The sequence below is a fragment of the Oncorhynchus tshawytscha genome, linkage group LG33 (assembly GCF_018296145.1).
Source record: "Oncorhynchus tshawytscha isolate Ot180627B linkage group LG33, Otsh_v2.0, whole genome shotgun sequence".
NCBI classification, from domain to species: domain Eukaryota; kingdom Metazoa; phylum Chordata; class Actinopteri; order Salmoniformes; family Salmonidae; genus Oncorhynchus; species Oncorhynchus tshawytscha.
The window spans coordinates 33,811,555-33,821,603 of NC_056461.1; the positions used below are offsets into that span (position 1 = coordinate 33,811,555).

Sequence of the window (10,049 nt, forward strand, 5' to 3'; positions counted from 1 at the left end):
AATATAAACTAGAGACAAAGTCTTCAGATTTTATTCTCAAATACAAAAAGAGTAAGTTTTGATTTAACACAGAACCACATGCAGATACTGTTTTACATACATGGTATATGGTATAAAAAAGTTTTACAACCACACATGAAACTAGTTAATGATCACAAAGATTGGAAAAACAAGTTGGAGGGACAATAGATGACCACCACTGTTACAGAACGTTTTAAATGGTGTGAAACAATACATTTTGGTAAATGTTGTTTTACAAGCTCTCTTTATACAGGTTATAGAAAAAAGTAATCAAAATGTTTGTCTTCAAGACTTTAATTTCAATAAATATGGGCAAAATATTAATGGATTAAATCAAAACCTCAACAGTTGAAGATACATTTTTTATATATATAATTAGTCCAGACTCTACACCAATTTCTTTAAAATGTATGGTTCTTTGATCTAACATCTAAAACTAAAAATGACACGTAAACAGCAAAATATTAAAACAAAAACAAAATGTTGTCCTACAATCTTCCATCTCTCTTAAAAACACATTGAAATGTACACATGCAAATCCCAGCTACCTTTTATGAGCTCTAATAAACATTCACTGCACAACACTGAAAAGTGTACTACATATGCATGTTAAACTACACCACTGTTGCTCATTTAAAATAGCCAGGGTCTACAAACAGGCAAGACAAATAAGCTTAATGTTACTAAATGGTTGCAGGACCTACTGCAAAAACAATGCTAATGTTGTGGCGTGACATGAAAAAATAAATCCTATACCAGAAAGGCAGGGAGAAAAACCACTAGACCCTGAAAAGAAAACCTTGAAAATGTTAGCTATAAGAAAGGGAAGACTAATCATTAAGGAGATGAGGACGAAAAGACAGGTGTAGCCTGCAGGCAGGATAAGCAATGGAATGCTGCTCAGGGAATGGATCCGTCTCATCAGTGCACTACTGTAGGCCTACTGCGTGCCCTGGGAGCCCTGAGAACCCTGGCTGTAGTTGCCATAGTTGCCGTATTGGCTGTAGTACTGATTCCATTGGCTCTGGTTCTGGTAATACTGCTGCCACTGCTGTGCATACTGGATCAGAGGGAAAGAGAGCAAGACATTATGACGTGAGTTTTAGACAGGTGACAGGTTAACATTGATATATGGGCCAACCTAAGAAACTAGCTAGTCACCTGTTGATACTGCTGGTTGTAGTTCTGCTGCTGCTGGCTGTAGGTCTGTCCAGTGGCGGCAGGAGCAGCAGCAGCAGCGGCAGGAGCAGCAGGAGTTTGGCTATAGCTCTGGCTGTAACCTGGGTACTGGCTGTAGCTGCCGTAGTTGTAACCCTGGTTGTAGTTGCCTTGATTGTAGCCTTGATTATAGCCCTGATTGTATGTCTGTGGCTATAGTTAACACATACAATGTCAGAAAGTTGGAAAGTTGGAAGGACTGGTGAAGTGTTGACAGAGGAAGAACCACATATAAGGAGATGCCATTAAAGGGAAACACCAACATTTTGCAACTTCATATTCATTGTCTCCAGCACCACCCCAACATCAACGTGTGAAAATGGTGCATTTCTATGTTTTGTTGTAAAAAGAGATAGGAAGATAAGGTTTTTCATTTACATCATGAGTGCGAGTCGTGTGACTTTGACCAATTGTGAGTGGGCATTGCCTACTAATTAGTTGATGATGTCATTATCCGTTTTACTACAAAACATAAACACAGCATTTTCACATGTTGATGTTGGGGTGGTACTGGAGACGATGAATATGAAGTTGAAAAATGTGTGAAGACTCCCCTTAAAAAGTAACCAATATATTAAGACAGCTTACCTGTCCTTGGCTGTAACTGCCAGTGGCTCCCTTGTTATATTGTCCTTGGCGGTGTTGATTGTAGCTCCCTCCAGATTGTTGGTTGCGGTTGTAGCCATGTTGCCCTCCTGCTGCGCCCTCACGGTTGCCTCCCCAACGGTTCTGCTGGTAGCCTCCACGGTTATAGCCTGTCATGTATAAAGGGCAGGAAGTTAAGTAGGCTCATAACACAAATGTAGAAAAATAAACCTTGCTCCTCACCTCCTCTGAAGTTGCCACCTTGGGGTCCACCACGACTCTGGTAGCCTCCCCTTCCTCCTTGAGAGCCACCACGGTTGTCATAGCGCTGATATGGTGCATCGCGACCACGGAAACCTCCCTGGCGGTTGTCGAAGCGTTTGTCAGGGGGTGGGCCGGCTTTGCGGCCCTCCTCGTTGTACTGCTTCACCAGCGTGTCAGCCTCTTCTTTTTGAAGCTCGATGAAAGTCACGTTGTCAAGAAACTCACCAGCTTCTGGGAGCACAAAGTTGGCTACAGGAAGCAGAGGGGTTGGACGTTGTCAGGACGAGTATAGCGGCGCCGTCGAAAGACAAAGAAAATCATTATTACTATCTGATAGACAATAATAGGAAGGGGTAGAAAGGGAAAGAGGGAAGTGGGGGAGAGAGTGGAGTTGCACCAGAATTGGAGCAAAACATTACCTCAAGGGACAGGGGAGAATTTGCTCCAGTTTAGGGAGGACAAGGAAATAGAGAAAAATAAAATAGCAAAACTAAAGAGAGTTATGGATATGTAGATAGGGGAAAGTTTGCAACTGCAAATCACAAGCATAGCCTATGGGAGCATAGCCTATGGACGCATGTATGTCCTCAGTTCTTAAGTGATAAATGTTCAATATTTCCTCCCTTGGTTATGGAAATTGCACTGCCAATGGTTTTGTTTAAAATTTAAATTGATACTCTATTCACATCTCATCCTTCAAGGATCAGAATCAAAACCAACACTTGAAATGGACGTCACCCTGAGTTTGCAGTGCTAAATAGATGAACGAGAAGTTTGACAGAAATGGTTCAAATAAGAGAATGATGGATGATAGGGGGAAAGTGGGAATAGCTCTCTGAGGGGAAGGGGACGGTTGGGATCTTCCAAGTTTCCATAAAATAAAAAAAATACATAGGAAATGCATTGTCTTTTTAAATGTTGTTATCCATGGAATTCCTACCTTTCATTTCTAATACGGCATGATCGGGCACATCCTTCCCTTCCTCATCAGTTCGCTTTAACGTTCGCTCTTTTAAATCCTCGTCCGTGGGACATATTACAATAGCCTTGCGTTGAAAACCTTCAAAAGGACGCATTTTTCGTCTCTGGGCTGATCCATATACATTTGTCTAGCAAAGTTGACAAGAAAGAAGTAGAAGCTGTTCATTATTGTTCACTTGTCTGGTTTTGTTACAGCTTTGCGTTCCATAGGAGGGAAATTGGATTCCTGCAATGATGAAAGTGAGAGTTTTTTTCCTTCATGCCTATATTTACTGTTCTGGAACTACATATGGTTGTCTCTCACAACTTACCGTTGTGTCTGGAATGCATTTCCTGTGAGAAAGAACTTTGGGGACCCATGTTAGTCATCTATTGGGTTAATTCTCGCAAGCTCTCAACTGGTCAACATTTCCAATGAAGAGCTAAGAACGTTAGCTACTTAAAATGCTAAATACTACATTACAAAAAAATAGTAGAATCTTTAAATATGTTCCATCTTTGAATCTATTTTTGCCATATTGACAGCTCACTCTTACAAGCTTGAGCAAATAGATACATGTTCCCGTTAATCGCTTCTTCCACAGAGCTCACATTCACTTCCATACAATTAACAGAAGAAAAACATCTGTAAAATCAATTGAATTGTCTCCAGTTAAACCCTTTTAGGGCAATCAATGTACTGCTTTTCAAACTATTCTCTGTGCGGTCATTGATTTAATGTCACTGGCTGAATAAACTAACAATTAATAGTTTATAAAACTGTAATATCTTGCCTACAATAACAGGGTCCCCCTATTTACTTACCAGAACTTACCTGTTTGTCAATAGTCCATCTGTCATGACAATAACAACATACACTACCTACCTGTCAATACTCACTAATTCCATGGCATCCATAAGAATGTCCAAGACCTTACCTACCTTGAGTAACTTGAGCAAACGCCCTGAAAATTCAAACATGTTAGTTCTCACTTACCTTAATGTTTTATTCATTTTACATACAACATTCAAAAGTTCCATATGCTGTCTGTATGTATAAATCAGCTATCTTACATCAAAGGTGATGTGAGTTTGAACTTGAACTAATCTTACAGTTAACGAACAACAGAAGGTGTATTTCTTACTCACCACCCGGCAGTGTTTACTTGTTTTTCAACATCTTATTATAGACATGGACTATTTGTACAGCTTAGAGCTCTTTTTCAACAGGACATACAGAGAGGAAATAAAAAATATTGAGTAAAAACATACAATGTCAATACTGCTTTCATTTAAGCGAAAACAGAAATAATGATTTCAGCAGCATGTTCAGGACAATGAAAAGTGTGATAACTTCCATGAGTTGTTGATCAAGGCTTCTACACTAGAGACAGTATATCAAAGAGTGCATTAATGGACATGTGCATCAGTGAACAGCAGTGGGCGGGAGGTTGAGCACATTAACATAGAATGGGGTGAGAAATCAGAAAGTAGATACCTGATCCAGGATGTAGTTACGCTTCTTGCGGGCAGCAATCTGGATCAACCTGTTCAGACACTGTGTGGCCTGCTGGATCAGGACATCCCAGCGACCAGCATAGTTCTTCTGACGACGCAGTCCCATCACCTGAGGGTGGAGGTTTTCATTACGTTAGTGGGGAACTTGACACTAATGACCAAGACTGAAGGATTCTGTGTTCAAACAAAGATAACTGACCTTCATCTTCTCCATTATGGCATTGGTGCCCAGGATGTTGTATTTCTTTGCAGGGTGCTCTGTCGCGTGTTTTGAGGCCCAGGTGGTTTTCCCAGATGCAGGCAGGCCAACCATCATCAAGAGCTGAGGTAAAAACAAGAGACAAACATGAGGAATTATGTTGGCATCTCACAGCTACTGATGACAGAAGGAATCTAGTCTTATGATCCAAATCAACAATCCACTCAATGAAACAATACAGCAGAGACTCACCTCACAGTCAGCCTTCGTTGCAGGCCCAACTGTTCCCCGTATCCTGTTTTCCAGAGGGACGTTCTGAATGAAGGTGTATCCCTCAGGCAGGGGGAAGAAGGGCTCCTCTTTCTGGCCGAAGTTAAATTCAATTGCACAGTTCTTCACAAGAACGTGGGGAAAGAGTGGCTGTTTAGCTAACTCCTCCCGTGACACACGGAAGGCCACATCCAGCCACTTGCCGTTCTTTGAGAAGGCCATCTCCACTTCCTCACCGCTATCGAAGTCCTGAACCAGACATGGAGAGGAAAACATTTAGGCTTATTGAGTACTCAGCTTTTATTAGGCAGATGAATCTAAGTGAATCTTCTGTACTATCACAAATACTTACAATGTAGCATCCAAGGACATCATTTTCACTAAACTTTTCCCCGTAATCCTCAAATTTACAATTTGAAGATTTCTTGCCAGTTCCTCCATAGCCATAAGAGAAATGTTCTTCACCTGGTATAGAGTCAAAAACAATGAGTTTTTGTTAGTTTCAAATCGCATAAAATATTCAATAACAATGAGATAATCCAAAATCCAAGTACAGAAGCATTTTCACAAACTGACCGAGCTGGGTGTTGCAGGTATCCAAGGACCAGCCAATGCGCACTACATGTGGATCAGGCTCACTGCTGGGAAGGTGCTTCACAGAGATCTCCTCATTTATCTGGATAACAAAACATGCACCAAATTCATATTTACTCAAACCGATGAGACCCCTCAATCGGAAAACACAACCTGAATATTCCATCTACAAAGCGCCTAAGTGAAATGCAACTTAATTTAAACAGGAAATACCTTCATTTCAAAGCAGACTTGCCCTTTGTTGACACCATAGGAAGCTCGTGCACCTGACCACAGGTATGCAAAACCTTCGATGGTGAGCGGGTATCCACTATACCGGTCACGTGATACCTTGAAGTGCAGATCGCAATTATCTGTGAAAAACAAAACCATACCCCCAAAAGTAAATAAATAAAGTTGAAGACAGAAGTTGACATACACCTTAGCCAAAAACATTTAAACTCAGGTTCACAATTCCTGACATTTAATCATAGTAAAAATTCCCTGTCTTAGATCAGTTAGGATCACCACTTTATTTTAAGAATGTGAAATGTCAGAATAATAGTATAGAGAATGATTTATTTCAGCTTTTATTTCTTTCATCACATTCCCAGTGGGTCAAAAGTTCACATACACTCAATTAGTATTTGGTAGCATTGCCTTAAAATTGCTTAACTTGGGTCAAACGTTTCGGGTAGCCTTCCACAAGCTTCCCACACTAAGTTGGGTGAATTTTGGCCCATTCCTCCTGACAGTTGGTGTAACGGAGTCAGGTTTGTAGGCCTCCTTGCTCGCACACGCTTTTTCAGTTCTGCCAACACATTTTCTATAGAGGTCATGGCTTTGTGATGGCCACTCCAATACCTTGACTTTGTTGTCCTTAAGCCATTTTGCCACAAATTTGGAAGTATGCTTGGGGTCACTGTCCATTTGGAAGACCCATTTGCGACCAAGCTTTTAACTTCCTGGCTGACGTCTTGAGATGTTACATCAATATATCCACATAAATTTCCCTCCTCATGATGGCATCTATTTTGTGAAGTGCACCAGTCCCTCCTGCAGCAAAGCACCCCCCCCCACCCCCAACATGATGTTGCCACCCCCGTGCTTCACGGTTGGGATGGTGTTCTTTGGCTTGCAAGCCTCCCCCTTTTCCTACAAACAGAACGATGGTCATTATGGCCAAACAGTTCTATTTTTGTTTTATCGGACCAGAGGACATTTCTCCAAAAAGTCAACTTTGTCTCCATGTGCAAACCGTAGTCTGGCTTTTTTTATGGCGGTTGTGGAGCAGTGGCTTCTTCCTTGCTGAGCGGCCTTTCAGGTTATGTCGATATAGGACTCGCTTTACTGTCAATATAGATGCTTGTGTACCTGTTTCCTCCAGCATCTCCACAGGGTCCTTTGCTGTTGTTCCGGGATTGATTTGCACTTTTCGCACCAAAGTACTTTCATCTCTAGGAGACAGAACACGTCTCCTTCCTGAGCGGTATGACTGCTGTGGTCCCATTGTGTTTATACTTGCATACTATTGTTTGTACAGATGAACGTGGTACCTTCAGGCATTTGGATGAACCAGACTTGTAGAGGTCTACAATATTTTTTTCTGAGGTCTTGGCTGATTTCTTTTGATTTTCCCATGATGTCAAGCAAAGAGACATTGAGTTTGAAGGTAGGCCATGAAATACATCCACAGGTACACCTCCAATTGACTCAAATTATGTAAATTATCAGAAGCTTCTAAAGCCATGACACAATTTTCTGGAATTTTCCAAGCTGTTTAAAGGCACAGTCAACTTAGTGTATGTAAACTTCTGACCCACTGGAATTGTGATACAATGAATTATAGGTGAAATAATCTGTCTATAAACAATTGTTGGAAAAATTACTTGTGTCATGCACAAAGTAGATGTCCTAACCGACTTGCCAAAACTATAGTTTGTTAACAAGAAATTTGTGGAGTGGTTGAAAAATGAGTTTTAATGACTCCGGCCTAAGTGCATGTAAACTTCCGACTTCAACTGTATGTTGTTAATGCACACAATAAACCATTCAACACAAATCCTACTACCATCACAAAACAAACATAGTACGTTCACTTACACGTATCAATAGCCACAAGAGTGTCATCAAAATCTTCTTCCTCTTCCTCTGCTGGGGGCTGTGGAGAACGTGCCCTGTGTGTGCGAGAGCGTGGAGCATAAGCTTGGGGTATAGTTCAGAAGACTGATTTCAAGGCACTTTAGTGAAGTAGTTTTCAAACCTGTTCCCCCACACTTACCTTCTTTCCTCTCGGTGTTCATAATAGCCATAGCCACGGCCTTCATCGTATGGCCTCTTACGGTTGCATCGGTCATCCTCCGTTTTTGCTTGGCTCACCTGCTCAGCCTCCATGGCCTCGCATTCATTGGCAGCATCTGGAAGATGTGCCTCTGACTGCTTTGGCTCCTTCTTCAACTGCTCCTGCTGCAGAGGTTCATCTGCCTCTTTTTTGAAATCTGCTTTCATCACAAACTCATCTGCACCAAAGAGGACAATGTTGTCAATAATTACAGCGTGAGCAGCAGGGTGAATTAAGAGAATATACTAAGCACTAATCTGTTCATTTGAGTTATGTTATTACTGACCTGACTTAATTTCAGACATCTCCACATGCTTTGCTTCAGGCTCAATTGATGCTGGGTCCACTGGCTTAGGTTGCACTGGTTCAGGTTTCATAGCCTCTGGTTGTGGTGGCTCTGATTGCACAAGTACTGGTTGCACAGGTTCTGGTTGTGGTGGCTCTGGTTCCTCCATCTCTGGTTCTAACACCTGTGCCCCTTCTCGGCTGTCTTCCTGTGCCCCATCCCGGCTGTCTTCTTCCTGCTCATCTTCACTATGTTCACCATCACCTTTCTCCTCATTAAACTTTTCTTCTTTAGCCTGCGGGACAAACTGTACTTCATCGTCCTCACCATCTTGGTCTTCTTCCCCATCATCTTTAACTAGTATGGAAAACATAGTGTCAGTATCACAACCTGCTTGATTTACAACTTTGGTATAACAGCAGTTTCATCTGCATGTTTACAATTGACAGCCCACTAGTCACGTTGAAACAAACAGTACCAGCCCAATTTAAAAACGGAAAATCTGTGAACATTCAACGTGGCTCTACCAATGAAATCGTACAACTGTCTACATACACATAGAAACCCCGAAATATTAGTTTACCTTCATCTGAGTAGTCGTCGCCATCTGCGCCAATATCGTGTTCCTCATCCCCCCCAACATCAGCAGTCGGTGGCCCGCCCTCTTCACCTGCAGCCTCGGCCTCAAGTGCTGATTGCAACCTTATGACAAGATCCGCCTTCAGCCCACGAGTATCCAGGCCTCGCTGCTGAAGTTCCTCTTTCAGCTCATTGACTTTGAGCTTCTTCACATTGATTCCACTCATCTTTCATGCAACTTATTCAGTGATCAGAAATTCCAATCTGTAAGAAATTAGTTTACAGACAAGGAATGTAGTTTAGTAGACGTCTAGCATTGGCAATGTTTGCTACTGTAGCCATTTCGTTGCAATTACAAAATCTTACATGGGCATCGCTCCTGTTAACAGAAACATAAAATCCACGGCAAAACAACGCATAGGTCCAAAGCCAACAGTTTTCATAAAACTAGCTAGTTCCTAGTTACATTACAGACTTCACTACGGTATTTGCTACGCCGGTATTGCTTGCCAACTACCGGTAGTTAGCATTAGCAACTAGGCACATTTTTACAGGATAGTCACCTAAGGTCGGACACCAAAACAACGGATTCTGAAACGTCATAGCTAGCTAGCTGTATACAAACAAATGTGCATGATAGCTAGCGTCGCTACTATTTGTAAATCATGCGAGTTTACATTCAAAATACACTAGCGTACATTACTAACCTCTTTTCTCACTCTTATAATTTCCTTGCTCGATTCATGCAGCGACCAACTCAACTGAAACAAAATGGACGATTCTGTTGTAGCCAGAAAAGGTTAGCGCTTGCCGTCTGCTCTGTGATTGGCTAGAGGCCTTGTAGGTAATATTTGAACAACAGTGTTCCAGTTGCTGTGCCTCTCTACAGGCAGCAGAGGGCGAGGAAGGGTTGCTGTTTGTTACAGCGTAATACAATTATTGCAAGCAATTAAATGGATACGTTATTATGTTAGGTCTATGGTTCAGACAGATGAAATGGGTTGGCTATCAGTACCTTTGGTGTACTGTATTTTTTTTTTTTAAATATCCCGACAAGTGTTTTTTTATGTACAGTTTGCAACCCTTTACAAGTTGTATGGGTTTACCTCACGTGTCCTTCTATAGGCTACAATTTTGCACATAAAAACATAAATATAACATCTGTATATAAATATAATAGGTTCAGGGGTTTAAAATCCTAGAGATTTGCCAATTTCTTTGGTAAATTTATCTAG

The 10,049-nt window shown here is 41.5% G+C and overlaps 1 protein-coding gene across 1 annotated transcript; it reads right to left on the reverse strand.

Moving 5' to 3' along the window:
- Nucleotides 1-4: 4 nt before the first annotated feature.
- hnrnpul1l (heterogeneous nuclear ribonucleoprotein U-like 1 like) lies at nucleotides 5-9,642 on the reverse strand. Its single transcript, XM_024397900.2, has 16 exons — nucleotides 9,522-9,642; nucleotides 8,819-9,078; nucleotides 8,236-8,592; nucleotides 7,890-8,127; nucleotides 7,712-7,785; nucleotides 5,843-5,982; nucleotides 5,612-5,711; nucleotides 5,388-5,500; nucleotides 5,018-5,284; nucleotides 4,766-4,888; nucleotides 4,547-4,675; nucleotides 3,029-3,197; nucleotides 2,068-2,337; nucleotides 1,828-1,994; nucleotides 1,183-1,392; nucleotides 5-1,081 (listed from the first exon to the last, which is right to left on the reverse strand). The coding sequence occupies exons 2-16, from the start codon at nucleotides 9,039-9,041 to the stop codon at nucleotides 962-964; spliced, it is 2,700 nt and encodes an 899-aa protein (XP_024253668.1). The 5' UTR covers nucleotides 9,042-9,078; nucleotides 9,522-9,642; the 3' UTR covers nucleotides 5-961.
- Between the last annotated feature and the right edge of the window lie 407 nt (nucleotides 9,643-10,049).